This window comes from Primulina eburnea, chromosome 3 (genome assembly GCF_022965805.1).
Source record: "Primulina eburnea isolate SZY01 chromosome 3, ASM2296580v1, whole genome shotgun sequence".
Lineage (NCBI taxonomy): Eukaryota > Viridiplantae > Streptophyta > Magnoliopsida > Lamiales > Gesneriaceae > Primulina > Primulina eburnea.
This window is the reverse complement of record NC_133103.1, coordinates 53,498,645-53,513,236: the sequence shown is the minus strand read 5'-3', so window position 1 is coordinate 53,513,236 and position 14,592 is coordinate 53,498,645. Positions and strand designations below refer to the sequence as shown.

Genomic DNA, 14,592 nt, shown 5'->3' with positions numbered 1-14,592 from the left:
TCCCCTCGTACGGTGAAGAAAAGCTTCGATGATGTCCTCAATTCGATGGAAGAGATGCCTGCACCGTCTTTGATGGATGGTAAGCCGGGTATCAGATTCCCGGTTGAGGTCATTTCTTCATTGACCGAGCCCTTCAAATATGCTTTGGTTGGAAAAATTTCAGGCAACCGGTCACTAGTTTCTAATTCTATGATTTCTGCGGCTTTTGGTAAATTGGGGCTTGTGCGTTCTTTTGATTTAAAATTTTTGCCCCGGGGTTTTCTTGTTATCTCTCTCTCCTGTGAAGAAGACTATGCGCGTATCTGGACGCGTGGGACCATGATGGTGGGACCACTGGGGATCAGATTCTCTAAGTGGACCCCTGAATTTCAATTACAAGAAGAATCCCCCATTGCTCCAGTTTGGATTCGTTTTCCAGGTTTACCCCTGCACTTGTTTGACAAACGCATTCTTTTTGCTTTGGCTAAACTTGTGGGTAAACCGGTGAAAATGGATGACTACACTGCTAATGCTTCACGTGGTTCTTTTGCTCGTGTTTGTGTGGAGGTTAATGTCTTAGAGCCTCTCACTAAGCAGGTCTGAGTTGGTTGGGGAGAACATACCCAGGTTCTTGATGTTGTGTATGAGAAAATCCCTATGTATTGCACCGATTGCAAGATGCTGGGACATTCCACTAGTGTTTGTTACTCTCATGGGAAGAACCCTAGGCCTGCTAGGCCTAATCAGGCTTCTTCTAATCCTAAGCAGCCAGTTGCTCCTACAGTCCAGACACCCCAGGAGGGTGTCACTCCTGCTTTTCCTACGGGACCACAGCCCCAGCTTCAAGAAATAGGCTTCGGTCCCAGACGGAGGAGGAGGAGGCGTCCTGTGCGTCGGGGTCCCCCTGCTGGAGTTACCCCTCCCGACACTGTTGTCCCGCAGGGAGCGGTTTCGTCTAATGCGTTTGAAGTCCTATCCCCCTGGCGTAATGAGGCCCAGCGTTTTGACCCTGATTTGGTTGGACAAAATTCTGGTTCTGGGCCCCATTTGGGGGAGGTGGGTGTTGATATCACCGGTGGTCCTCCTTTGGAGCTTGATCCCTCCGGGGGTCTGGTTTCTGAAGGCGTGTGTTCACCCACCGTTGCTGTTTCCCCGTTGACTTTAGGTGGTGTGTCAGCCCAGTCTGGGGCTATAGTTTTGGAGGAGGAGGATGTCACTCCTTTTGTGGACTGTGCGGAGGTTTTGGGGTCTCCGCATGCTGGTATTGACACGGTGTTTTCTGAACCTGTGATCTGTTTGGAGAATCATAGTTCTCACTCGATACCTTCTGGCCCTCCGTCCCCTGCCGATGCTTCTTCTTTGTTCACTCAGTTGGTTGATAGGCAGGGTTCTCCTGTTGTTGAGAGCGTTGTCTGTGAGAGGCTTGTTGAGGACCTTGACCAGGGTTTTGATAGACATTCTGAACCAGGTGATGGTCGTGCGTCTGAGGACGGCATCCTGGATTCAGATATGCCTGATGTTAAGAAAAAGAGGGGGAGGGATGACCTCCCTGGGTCGCTCAGGAAGCGATCGGGCATTTCTGCTGCCCGTTCATCATGAATTTCCTAATCTGGAATATCCGGGGACTCCGGAGTTCGGAGTCCCAACAGAGGCTTCATGCTTTTGTTAAGGAGAATCAGATTAAGGTTTTGAATGTTTTGGAGCCGATGATCGATTTAGATCAGAGATTCATGACCCGTCGTTTTTGTTTTTCTCGGGTCATTTCGAATCTTTCTGGTCACATTTGGGTGTTTTTGGCTGCTGATGTGCAGGCTGAGTGTGTTCTTGATCATGCTCAGTTCCTTCACATTAAGGTTTCTGCTCCTTTTTTGCCCACATCTGTTTTTTGCTCTTTTGTTTATGCCAGATGTGATTATATTGAGCGTCGTGATCTCTGGTCCTCCCTTCTTCACGTCAAGCCTGTTCTGGGTCCTTGGCTGGTGGGTGGGGATTTCAATGTTGTTCGTGATGCGTCTGAGTGTTTGGGCACCCGTGGTGGTAGGTTGCTACCCATGGAGGAGTTCAACACTTTCATTATGGATTCTGGTTTGATTGATGCCGGTTTTGAGGGGTCTTCGTTCACTTGGACGAATAAGACCATTTGGAAGCGGTTGGACAGGGTTATGGTCTCCGTTGATTGGGGTGATTATTTCAGCTCCATTCGAGTTGAACATCTTCCCCGTACTGTTTCTGACCACTGTCCGCTTTTGGTCACCGCTCCGGTTTTTGCCCGTGGGCCGAGCTCGTTTCGCTTCCAGCGTATGTGGCTTCGGCATCATGGTTTTTTGCAGACCGTTAGGCTCAATTGGTTTTTGCCTTGCAGTCAGAGCGGTATGTCGCGTCTTTTTGTCAAGTTGAAGCGTCTTAAGAATCACCTCAAGTGGTGGAATCGGGATGTTTTTGGTAACATCTTTGATAAAATCACCGAGGCTGAGAGTGCAGTTCGTTCTGCTGAGCTTGTTTGTGAGGCCGATCCTTCAGATTCGAATTGGGCTGTCCTGTCCGATCGGAATGCGGATCTGGCTCGTGTCACCGCCATGGAGGCGGATTTTTGGAAACAAAAAGCTGCATGCAACTGGCTAGAGGATGGTGAGCGGAACAACAAACTCTTTCATAACATGGTTAAGAAGAAGCGTGTGGCTAAAAGATCTTCCGCATATGGGATGATGGGGTTTGCCTGACGTCCCCTGAGATGATTCAGCAGTCGGGTGCCTCGTTTTTTCAGCACTTACTCACTGGGGATCCCTCTGTGCTTGATTGTCCCGATTTTTCGGGGTTTCCTTCGGTGATTTCTGATGAGGATAATTCTGGGATTACTACCACCCCCTCCCTTGAGGAGGTGCGTGCGACTGTTTTCTCCATTTCTCCTGATAGTGTGGCAGGCCCTGATGGATTCTCTTCGGCGTTTTTCCAGCATTGCTGGGAGATCGTTCATCAGGATGTGTTGGATGCGGTTTTGGATTTTTTCCGAGGCTCTCCCCTGCCCCAGAGTTTTACAGACACCACGATTACTTCGATCCCAAAACGATTAGGTACCGTTCTAGTTGTGATCTTTCGGTTTCCCACCTGGCCTATGCTGATGATATCATTATTTTTGCCAATGGTGGGTCTCGTGGGATGCAGCGTCTTTTAGACTTTCTGCATCACTACGAGAACTGTTCGGGACAGCTCGTGAATGCTGTCAAGAGTTCCCTGATTTTACCTCCGCGATGCTCTGAGCGTCTTCGTTCTAGACTTTTGCGTATCACTGGCTTTGCGGAGGGTCATCTGCCGATTAAGTACCTCGGAGTTCCCTTATTTCGAGGCAATAGGTCGTGCTCTCTTTTTGAGCCCCTCTTACATTCTGTTAGGAGGCGGCTGGAGGGATGGGAGATTCGTACTCTTTCTCCGGGGAGCCGCATGACTCTCATTCGTAGCGTGCTCCTCTCGATGCCCATATACTTGTTTCAGGTTGTTCAGCCTCCGTTGGCTGTCATGGAAAAACTTGAGAGAGCCTTTAATGCCTTTCTTTGGGGATCTAGGCCCTTGGAGAAGAAATGGCATTGGGCTCGGTGGTCTCGGGCTTGCCTCCCTGTGGAAGAGGGGGGTCTTGGCTTCCGCAGATTGAAAGATCTTGTGATAGCTTCTCTATCAAATTGTGGTTTCGGTTCAGGCAGGGATCCTCCCTCTGGGCCCAATTTTTGATGAGGAAATATTGTCTCCTGGCGCACCCAGCTTGTGTTTCTTCTTGTGGTCTTATCTCTCCCACTTGGCGGCGTTTGCTCCATATCAGGCCTCGTGCGGAGAGTGGTATTCGCTGGCGTGTCGGCCATGGAGAGGCTTCATTTTGGGATGATTGTTGGTTCGGAGATGTCCCCTTGTCCAGGCAGACTGAGGTCTGTGGGGATCGTGGGGCCCGGGTTTCCCATTTTCTTTCGGAGGGAACCTGGGATTTTGACCTTCTTTGTTCAGTTGTGGCTCCTTCTATTGCGGAGCAGATTATGTTGGTCCCGATTCTTTCGGGAGAGGTGGATTCGGCTCGTTGGATCTATAGCTCCGATGGTGCTTTTTCAGTCAAGTCCGCTTGGGAGTTGATCCGTTTGCGCGCCCCGATCTCTGATATTAATCGGCCATGTTGGGGTAGTTGGTTGAGGCCTACGATGTCATTTTTTCTTTGGAGATTTTGGCATCAGTGGCTCCCAGTTGATGATGTGCTTCAGCGCCGTGGCTTTGCGTTAGCGTCTCGTTGTCAGTGTTGTGATATGTCTGAGACATTCACACATGTGTTTATTCGCAGCCCGGTGGCCCGCCATGTTTGGCATTTTTTTGGCGCTGTCTTTGGGGTTCGTATCCCTGACACTGAGGATTTCAGGTTATTCCTTAGTGCGTGGAAAAGAGATCTGGTCTGGGCTCCAGGGGGCCATGTGAGGGAGTTTCTTCCTTTCATTATTTTGTGGTTTCTCTGGACTGCTCGGAATGATGCGAAGCACCGCCAGCTCTCCATTTCTGGAGAGACGGTGAAGTTCCAGATCTTGTCTTACCTGCGCCTCGCCCATTCTGCGCGTACTGTCAAACCCAAGCATTGGGTGGGTTTTTTCCAGGTGGCGCGATCGCTGGGGATTTCAGTTTGCTTATACAGATATCATCGGACGGCGATTGTTCGTTGGCTTCGGCCGTCGTCTGGTTGTTTTAAGCTGAATGTGGATGGGAGTTCGAGAGGGAATCCTGGGGATTCCTCGGTTGGTGGCGTCGTTCGTGATCATTCTGGGCGGGTCTTGCTTTCGTTCAGTGAGTTCATTGGAGCTGGGTCTACTATCCGGGCGGAACTCTGGGCGGTCTGGAGGGGTCTTATCCTTTGTTCTGATCTTTCTCTTTTCCCTCTTTGGATCGAGGTTGATTCACAGATATCTATTCAGATCCTCCGTTCTCGTCAGTGTCGTTGGGGGTTAGATCACATTGTGTCGAGGATTTTGGTTCTCTTGAGGGGGCGTATGGTTCATATCTCGCATATATACCGGGAGGGTAATTCGGTGGCGGATGCTTTGGCGGCCAGGGCCCATGACCTTAGGCAGTTTACCTTAGAGTTAGGTCCTTCCTTACCCAGCCACATCTCCATACTTGCCCGTTCTGATCGTTCAGGGCTCCCTTACCTCAGATCCAGATATTCTTAGCCATTTGCAGCCCCTTCTTCCTTTTGGCTCTCTTTCTGTATCTTTATATATGTATTTATTTTTTATTGCAGGTCTTCTGTCCTTGGAGGTTGTTCTTTATCTCACTTTTGAGCAGTGCAAGTTGGCCCAGACACTTGCACTTTCCGTGTTTTGTTCCTTCGGATTTGGATGGGTCCCAGTACTGTCTCCGTTGGTGCATTTCTTTGGATTATTTCTGTTTTCCGGCTGGCGCTCACTGCAGGCTTCTCCTTGCCCGCCGCTCTCTTACTTTTCTGTTCTTTGGTCGACATTTATGGTGGTTCTGGATGTTCTATTTCAGTGGTTTCTCTGGCCCGGAGCCTCATTCATGTCGGGATTTACATAGTTTCTACTATCGTTCCATGCATTGGTGGCTCTGGATGATCTGTTTTGGTCGCTTCTTATTTCAGAGCTACAGTCATGTTTGGATTTCTGATTTTATGTGCTCCGTCAGCTTTCTCCCTCTCCTTAGGTCTTCGAGCTTTACTGACTTGAGCTGGATTATGGTCCTCCTTTTGTGTTTCGACCGTTTTTGCACAATGACTTTCCAGCTGCTTACTATTTTGACTGCCAGATCGGGTACAGCAGATCGATCTCGGTGTAGGTTATATTCTTCAGTTTGGTATTACACTGGCAGATGGCTCAGAGATGGGCACCATCGGTGGTCTTTTGCACCTATTTCTGAGCCGGATCTCTACTGCTTAGATAGATTTCGTTTTATTTCCATGTATTTAGCGTTGCTTCTTGATCTTCATATGTTTTATGCGCTTTACCTAGGGATTAGCTTTTGGCTCATTTACTTGCCACCCTAGATTTTTGTTTTTTGTGTGTTGTGTAGTAGCTTTTCGAGAGGTCTTGGTATAGTCCCCCTCTCGTTAGGTTTTATGTTGTATCTTTGTTTTGATTATATATACAGGTAGGGGTCTGCCTAACCCCCCCGCTTCCGGCGGTGTTTTTTTAAAAAAAAAAAAAAAAAAAAAAAAAAAAACCCTAAACCCTAAACCCTAAACCCCAACCCCGAAACCCCAAACCCCAAACCCCAAACCAAAAAACCCATTTTGCCCCCAAAAAATTTTCTCTGAAAAAACACACAGTCAAGGTGCGAAAAAACACACTAAATCAGTCACTATTCACCCCCAAACAGCCGCCATGCCTCCGCCGCCGGATCCCGGCCGGCCACCACCACCAGTAGAACCGCCTTCCCTCGCCGACCACCATACTCAAATTTCAGACCGATCTGACTCCGGCAACACCGTCTATTTCCCGATCGAAAACTCGCCGCTTTTTGTTTCTTCTTCGTCGCCGGCGAACGTTGCTCCTCCCGGCGCCGGCTGCACTTCACCTGGCTCGGAATTTCATCAGCTTTCCATTGGTACACCTGCGCGATCCATTCTTGTACCACAGCCGCCGGAAACTGCATTTTCTTCCTCGCCTGCACTGTTCATTGGGACCCCGTCTGGTTTTCTTCCGATTCCGGCCACCTCAGGTAACCTCTTTGCTAATGGAACCCCGATCTTGAATCCCCTCTCCAAGACGATCATTTCGCCTCTGGTATCAGCCCCAACGCCGTTCGCATGCGACGACAATTTTAGATCTACGATTTTCAGCTACTGTTCACCGACTGCGACTACTTCTCCGCTCAATTACTCCGGCGTCGCTACTCCTTTTCTTAATTCGTCCATGGCGTTTACTCCCATGTCATGGGTAACATTGCCATGCCTTCAATTTCTGGAAATAGCTTGGCAATCGGAAATGCCCAAAATCCGATTTCATCTCCTTTTCCGGTGACTGTTTTTCCCGATTTCGCCCCTCCTCCGCCCGGTTCTGCTGGATTGGGTACCGGTTTCATGTTCTCCGCTGCTTCGCCGGCCCCCGGTGGTGCTCCGGCAGTCAACTCGCCAGTCAACTCGGTCGAGTCACTCAGTCAACTCAATGGAGTCAACTCTACAGTCCACTCTCCTGTTCCACCGGCCAGCTCAGGTACGAATACTGTGGCTTCTTTTCCTGTGTCTTTTCGTGATGTTTTATCACCACCGTCCCCTCGTACGGTGAAGAAAAGCTTTGATGATGTCCTCAATTCGATGGAAGAGATGCCTGCACCGTCTTTGATGGATGGTAAGCCGGGTATCAGATTCCCGGTTGAGGTCATATCTTCATGACTGAGCCCTTCAAATATGCTTTGGTTGGAAAAATTTCAGGCAACCGGTCACTTGTTCCTAATTCAATGATTTCTGCGGCTTTTGGTAAATTGGGGCTTGTGCGTTCCTTTGATTTAAAATTTTTGCCCCGGGGTTTTCTTGTTATTTCCCTCTCCTGTGAAGAGGACTATGCGCGTATCTGGACGCGGGGGACCATGATGGTGGGACCACTGGGGATCAGATTCTCTAAGTGGACTCCTGAATTTCAGTTACAAGAAGAATCTCCCATTGCTCCAGTTTGGATTCGTTTTCCAGGTTTACCCCTGCACTTGTTTGACAAACGCATTCTTTTTGCTTTGGCTAAACTTGTGGGTAAACCGGTGAAAATGGACGACTACACTGCTAATGCTTCTCGTGGATCTTTTGCTCGTGTTTGTGTGGAGGTTAATGTCTTAGAGCCTCTCACTAAGCAGGTCTGGGTTGGTTGGGGAGAACATACCCAGGTTCTTGATGTTGTTTATGAGAAAATCCCTACGTATTGCACCGATTGCAAGATGCTGGGACATTCCACTAGTGTTTGTTACTCTCATGGGAAGAACCCTAGGCCTGCTAGGCCTAATCAGGCTTCTTCTAATCCTAAGCAGCCAGTTGCTCCTACAGTCCAGACACCCCAGGAGGGTGTCACTCCTGCTTTTCCTACGGGACCACAGCCCCAGCTTCAAGAAATAGGCTTCGGTCCCAGACGGAGGAGGAGGAGGCGTCCTGTGCGTCGGGGTCCCCCTGCTGGAGTTACCCCCCCCGACACTGTTGTCCCGCAGGGATTGGTTTCGTCTAATGCTTTTGAAGTCCTATCCCCCTGGCGTAATGAGGCCCAGCGTTTTGACCCTGATGATTTGGTTGGACAAAATTCTGGTTAGTGGGCCCCATTTGGGGGAGGTGGGTGTTGATATCACCGGTGGTCCTCCTTTGGAGCTTGATCCCTCCGGGGGTATGGGTTCTGAAGATGTGTGTTCACCCACCGTTGAGGTTTCTCCCGTTGGCTTTAGGTAGGTGTGTCAGCCCAGTCTGGGGCTAAAGTTTGGAGGAGGAGGATGTCACTCCTTTTGTGGACTGTGCGGAGGTTTTGGGATCTCCGCATGCTGGTATTGACACGGTGTTTTCTGAAACCCGTGATCTGTTTGGAGAATCATAGTTCTCACTCGATACCTTCTGGCCCTCCGTCCCCTGCCGATGCTTCTTCTTTATTCATCTCACTTGGTTGATAGGCAGGGTTCTCCTGTTGCTGAGAGGGTTGTCTGTGAGAGGCTTGTTGAGGATCTTGACCAGGGTTTTGATAGACATTCTGAACCAGGTGATGGTCGTGCTTCTGAGGACGGCATCCTGGACTCAGATATGCCAGATGTTAAGAAAAAGAGGGGGAGGGATGACCTCCCTGGGTCGCTCAGGAAGCGATCGGGCATTTCTGCTGCCCGTTCATCATGAATTTCCTAATCTGGAATATCCGGGGACTCCGGGGTTCGGAGTCCCAACAGAGGCTTCACGCTTTTGTTAAGGAGAAACAGATTAAGGTTTTGACTGTTTTGGAGCCGATGATCGATTTAGATCAGCGATTCATGACTCGTCGTCTTGGTTTTTCTCGGGTCATTTCGAATCTTTCTGGTCACATTTGGGTGTTTTTTGCTGCTGATGTGCAGGCTGAGTGTGTTCTTGATCATGCTCAGTTCCTTCACATTAAGATTTCTGCTCCTTTTTTGCCCACATCTGTTTTTTGTTCTTTTGTTTATGCCAGATGTGATTATATTGAGCGTCGTGATCTCTGGTCTTCCCTGCTTCATGTCAAGCCTGTTCTGGGTCCTTGGCTGGTGGGTGGGGATTTCAATGTTGTTCGTGATGCGTCTGAGTGTTTGGGCACCCGTGGTGGTAGGTTGCTACCCATGGAGGAGTTCAACACTTTCATTATGGATTCTGGTTTGATTGATGCTGGTTTTGAGGGGTCTTCGTTCACTTGGACGAATAAGACCATTTGGAAGCGGTTGGACAGGGTTATGGTATCCGTTGATTGGGGTGATCATTTCAGCTCCATTCGAGTTGAACATCTTCCCCGTACTGTTTCTGACCACTGTCCGCTTTTGGTCACCGCTCCGGTTTTTGCCCGTGGGCCGAGCTCGTTTCGCTTCCAGCGTATGTGGCTTCGGCATCATGGTTTTTTGCAGACCGTTAGGCTCAATTGGTATTTGCCTTGCAGTCAGAGCGGTATGTCGCGTCTTTTTGTCAAGTTGAAGCGTCTTAAGGACTCACCTCAAGTGGTGGAATCGGGATGTTTTTGGTAACATCTTTGATAAAATCACCGAGGCTGAGAGTGCAGTTCGTTCTGCTGAGCTTGTTTGTGAGGCCGATCCTTCAGATTCGAATTGGACTGCCCTGTCCGATCGGAATGCGGATCTGGCTCGTGTCACCGCCATGGAGGCGGATTTTTGGAAACAAAAAGCTGCATGCAACTGGCTAGAGGATGGTGAGCGGAACACCAAACTCTTTCATAACATGGTTAAGAAGAAGCGTGTGGCTAATAAGATTTTCCGCATATGGGATGATGGGGTTTGCCTGACGTCTCCTGAGATGATTCAGCAGTCGGGTGCCTCGTTTTTTCAGCACTTACTCACTGGGGATCCCTTTGTGCTTGATTGTCCCGATTTTTCGGGGTTTCCTTCGGTGATTTCTGATGAGGATAATTCTGGGATTACTACCACCCCCTCCCTTGAGGAGGTGCGTGCGACTGTTTTCTCTATTTCTCCTGACAGTGTGGCAGGCCCTGATGGCTTCTCTTCGGCGTTTTTCCAGCATTGCTGGGAGATAGTTCATCAGGATGTGTTGGATGCGGTTTTGGATTTTTTCAGAGGCTCTCCTCTGCCTCAGAGCTTTACAGCCACCACGATTACTTTGATCCCAAAAGTCGAGGGTGCTCGGGCTTGGTCGGATTTCCGTCCGATCAGCCTGTGTAATGTCACGAACAAAATCATTTCTAAGTTGTTGTACTCTCGGTTGCGGGCTGTGGCGGAGAGACTCATTTCTTTGAATCAGAGTGGTTTTGTTCCAGGGCGGATGATTTCTGATAACATCCTCCTTGCTCAGGAGCTCACTCATAGTCTCACTCTCCCCAATCGTGGTGGTAATGTTATTTTGAAGTTGGATATGGCTAAGGCCTATGATCGGGTCCAATGGCCTTTCCTTTTTGATGTTTTGCGTCATTTTGGTTTCTCTGAGCAGGTTGTGGCTTTGGTCTCGGCCTGTATTTCTCATTGTCATTTCTCCGTTAATATCAATGGTTCTCTCTCGGGGTTCTTCGGCTCTACCAGGGGCCTCCGGCAGGGAGATCCATTGTCTCCCCTTCTCTTCATTTTAGGGGCGGAGTATCTTTCGCGTGGCCTTGACCGGCTCTACTTGCGTCATCCTGCTATTAGGTACCGTTCTAGTTGTGATCTTTTGGTTTCCCACCTGGCCTATGCTGATGATATCATTATTTTTGCCAATGGTGGGTCTCGTGGGATGCAGCGTCTTTTAGACTTTCTGCATCACTACGAGAACTGTTCGGGACAGATGGTGAATGCTGTCAAGAGTTCTCTGATTTTACCTCCGCGATGCTCTGAGCGCCTTCGCTCTAGACTTTTGCGTATCACTGGCTTTGCGGAGGGTCATCTGCCGATCAAGTACCTCGGAGTTCCCTTATTTCGAGGCAATAGGTCGTGTTCTCTTTTTGAGCCCCTCTTACAGTCTGTTAGGAGGCGGCTGGAGGGTTGGGAGATTCGTACTCTTTCACCGGGGAGCCGCATGACTCTCATTCGTAGCGTGCTCCTCTCGATGCCCATATATTTGTTTCAGGTTGTTCAGCCTCCGTTGGCTGTCATGGAGAAACTCGAGAGAGCCTTTAATGCCTTCCTTTGGGGATCTAGGCCCTTGGAGAAGAAATGGCACTTGGGCTCGCTGGTCTCGGGCTTGCCTCCCCTGTGGTAGAGGGGGGTCTTGGCTTCCGGCAGATTGAAAGATCTTGTGGATAGCTTCTCCATAAAATTGTGGTTTCGGTTCAGGCAGGGATCCTCCCTCTGGGCCAAATTTTTGATGAGGAAATATTGTCTCTTGGCGCACCCAGCTTGTGTTTCTTCTCAGTGGTTTTATCTCTCCCACTTGGCGGCGTTTGCTCCAGATCAGGCCTCGTGCGGAGAGTGGTATTCGCTGGCGTGTCGGCCATGGAGATGCTTTCTTTTTGGGATGATTGTTGGTTCAGGGATGTTCCCCTGTCCAGTCAGACTGAGGTCTGTGGGGATCGTGGTGCCCGGGTTTCCCATTTTCTTTCGGAGGGAACCTGGGATTTTGACCTTCTTTGTTCAGTTGTTGCTCCTTCTATTGCGGAGCAGATTGTGTTGGTCCCGATTCTTTCGGGAGAGGTGGATTCGGCTCGTTGGATCCATAGCTCCGATGGTGCTTTTTCATGTCAAGTCCGCTTGGGAGTTGATCCGTTTGCGCGCTCCGATCTCTGATATTAATCGGCCATGTTGGGGTAGTTGGTTGAGGCCTACGATGTCATTCTTTCTTTGGAGATTTTGGCATCAGTGGCTCCCAGTTGATGAGGTGCTTCAGCGCCGTGGCTTTGCGTTAGCGTCTCGCTGTCAGTGTTGTGATATGTCTGAGACATTCACAAATGTGTTTATTCGCAGCCCGGTGGCTCGCCATGTTTGGCATTTTTTTGGCGCTGTCTTTGGGGTTCGTATCCCTGACACAGAGGATTTCAGGTTATTCCTTAGTGCGTGGAAGAGAGATCTGGTCTGGGCTCCAGGGGGCCATTATTTGGGAGTTTCTCCCTTTCATTATTTTGTGGTTTCTCTGGACTGCTCGGAATGATGCGAAGCACCGCCAGCTCTTCCATTTCTGGAGAGACGGTGAAGTTCCAGATCTTGTCTTACCTGTGCCTCGCCCATTCTGCGCATACTGTCAAACCCAAGCATTGGGTGGGTTATTTCCAGGTGGCGCGATTGCTGGGGATTTCGGTTTGCTTTTACAGATATCATCGGACGGCGATTGTTCGTTGGCTTCGGCCGCCGTCTGGTTGTTTTAAGCTGAATGTGGATGGGAGTTCGAGAGGGAATCCTGGGGATTCCTCGGTTGGTGGCGTCGTTCGTGATCATTCTGGGCAGGGTCTTGCTATCGTTCAGTGAGTTCATTGGAGCTGGGTCTACTATCCGAGCGGAACTCTGGGCGGTCTGGAGGGGTCTTATCCTTTGTTCTGATCTTTCTCTTTTCCCTCTTTGGATCGAGGTTGATTCTCAGATTTCTATTCAGATCCTCCGATCTCGTCAGTGTCGTTGGGGGCTTAGATCACATTGTGTCGAGGATTTTGGTTCTCTTGAGGGGGCGTATGGTTCATATCTCGCATATATACCGGGAGGGTAATTCGGTGGCGGATGCTTTGGCGGCTAGGGCTCATAACCTTAGGCAGTTTACCTTAGAGTTAGGTCCTTCCTTACCCAGCCATATCTCCATCCTTGCCCGTTCTGATCGTTCAGGGCTCCCTTACCTCAGATCCAGATATTCTTAGCCATTTGCAGCCCCTTCTTCCTTTTGGCTCTCTTTCTGTATCTATATATATGTATTTATTTTTCTTGCAGGTCTTTTGTCCTTGGAGGTTGTTTTTTATCTCACTTTTGAGCAGTGCAAGTTGGCCCAGACACTTGCACTTTCCGTGTTTTGTTCCTTTGGATTTGGATGGGTCCCAGTACTGTCTCCGTCGGTGCTTTTCTTTGGATTATTTCTGTTTTCCGGCATGGCGCTCTCTGCAGGCTTCTCCTTGCCCGCCGCTTTCTTACTTTTATGCTCTCTGGTCGACATTTATGGTGGTTCTGGATGATCTATTTCAGTGGTTTCTCTGGCCCGGAGCCTCATTCATGTCGGGATTTATATAGTTTCTACTCTCGTTCCGTGCATTGGTGGCTCTGGATGATCTGTTTTGGTTGCTTCTTATTTCAGAGCTACAGTCATGTTTGGATCTCTGATTTTATGTGCTCCGTCAGCTTTCTCCCTCTCCTTAGGTCTTCGAGCTTCACTGACTTGAGCTGGATTACGGTCCTCCTTTTGTGTTTCGACCGTTTTTGCACAGTGACTTTCCAGCTGCTTACTATTTTGACTGCCAGATCGGGTACAGCAGATCGATCTCGGTGTAGGTTTTATTCTTCAGGTTGGTATTACACTGGCAGATGGCTCAGAGATGGGTACCATCGGTGGCCTTTTGCACTTATTTCTGAGCCGGATCTCTACTGCTTAGATAGATTCGTTTACTTCCATGTATTTAGCGTTGCTTCTTGAGCTTCATATGTTTTATGCGCTTTACATAGGGATTAGCTTTTGGCTCATTTATTTGCCACCCTAGATTTTTTGTTTTTGTGTGTTTGTGTAGTAGCTTTTCGAGAGGTCTTGGTATAGTCCCCCCTCTCGTTAGGTTTTATGTTGTATCACTGTTTTGATGATATATACAGGTAGGGGTCTACCTAAACCCCCCGCTTCCGGCGGTGGTTTTTTTTAAAAAAAAAAAAAAAAAAAAAAACCCTAAACCCTAAACCCTAAACCCTAAACCCGAAACCCCCCAAACCCCCCAAACCTTCAACCCTGAACCCTGAATCCTGAACCCTGAACCGAACCCCAACCCCAACCCCAACCCCTAAACCCGAACCCCTAAACCCTAAACCCGAACCCTAAACCCTAAAACCTAAACCCTAAAACCCTAAACCCCTAAACCCTAACCCTAAACCCTAAAACCCTAAACCCTAAACCCCAAACCCCAAACCCCTAAAACCCTAAACCCTAAACCCGAAACCCCCAAACCCCAAACCCTAAACCCTAACCGGGAACCACCTTTTCGCCCCCAAAATTTTTTCTCTGAAAAATACACAGTACTAGGTGCGATTTCACACTGTAAAACACGCTTTTTTCACACAGTCTTCGCCACCATGCTTCCGCCGCGGGATTCCGGCCGGCAACCTCACCCACCTGAACCACCTCCCTCCGGCGAACCTCCCTGCAAAATCTCAGGTCAATCGGAGTCCGATTGCCCCGTCTTCTCTCCTATCGAATTTCCGGCCAAATCTTCACCTTCTTCGTCGCCGGCAACCACCACTCCTCCTAGTGCTAGCCTTACTTCCTTCTCTTCGCCTCAGTCTCAGCTTTCATTTCCGACACCTGCGCGACCAGCTGGTTCCTCGTTCTGGCGTATTCTCCGGTTAAAG

General features: G+C 49.3%; 1 protein-coding gene and 1 long non-coding RNA gene across 2 annotated transcripts; one reads left to right on the top strand and one right to left on the bottom strand.

Annotated features, from left to right (window-relative positions):
• Window positions 1–1,574: 1,574 nt before the first annotated feature.
• LOC140827487 (uncharacterized) lies at window positions 1,575–2,699 on the top strand. The gene has a single exon (XM_073190162.1). It carries the CDS (start codon window positions 1,575–1,577, stop codon window positions 2,697–2,699), a length of 1,125 nt encoding a protein of 374 aa, XP_073046263.1.
• A 3,385-nt stretch (window positions 2,700–6,084) lies between these two features.
• Window positions 6,085–13,094, bottom strand: LOC140828595 (uncharacterized). The gene is made up of 2 exons (XR_012117275.1): window positions 12,891–13,094; window positions 6,085–6,176 (listed from the first exon to the last, which is right to left on the bottom strand). It is a non-coding gene; the product is annotated as an uncharacterized lncRNA (long non-coding RNA).
• Between the last annotated feature and the right edge of the window lie 1,498 nt (window positions 13,095–14,592).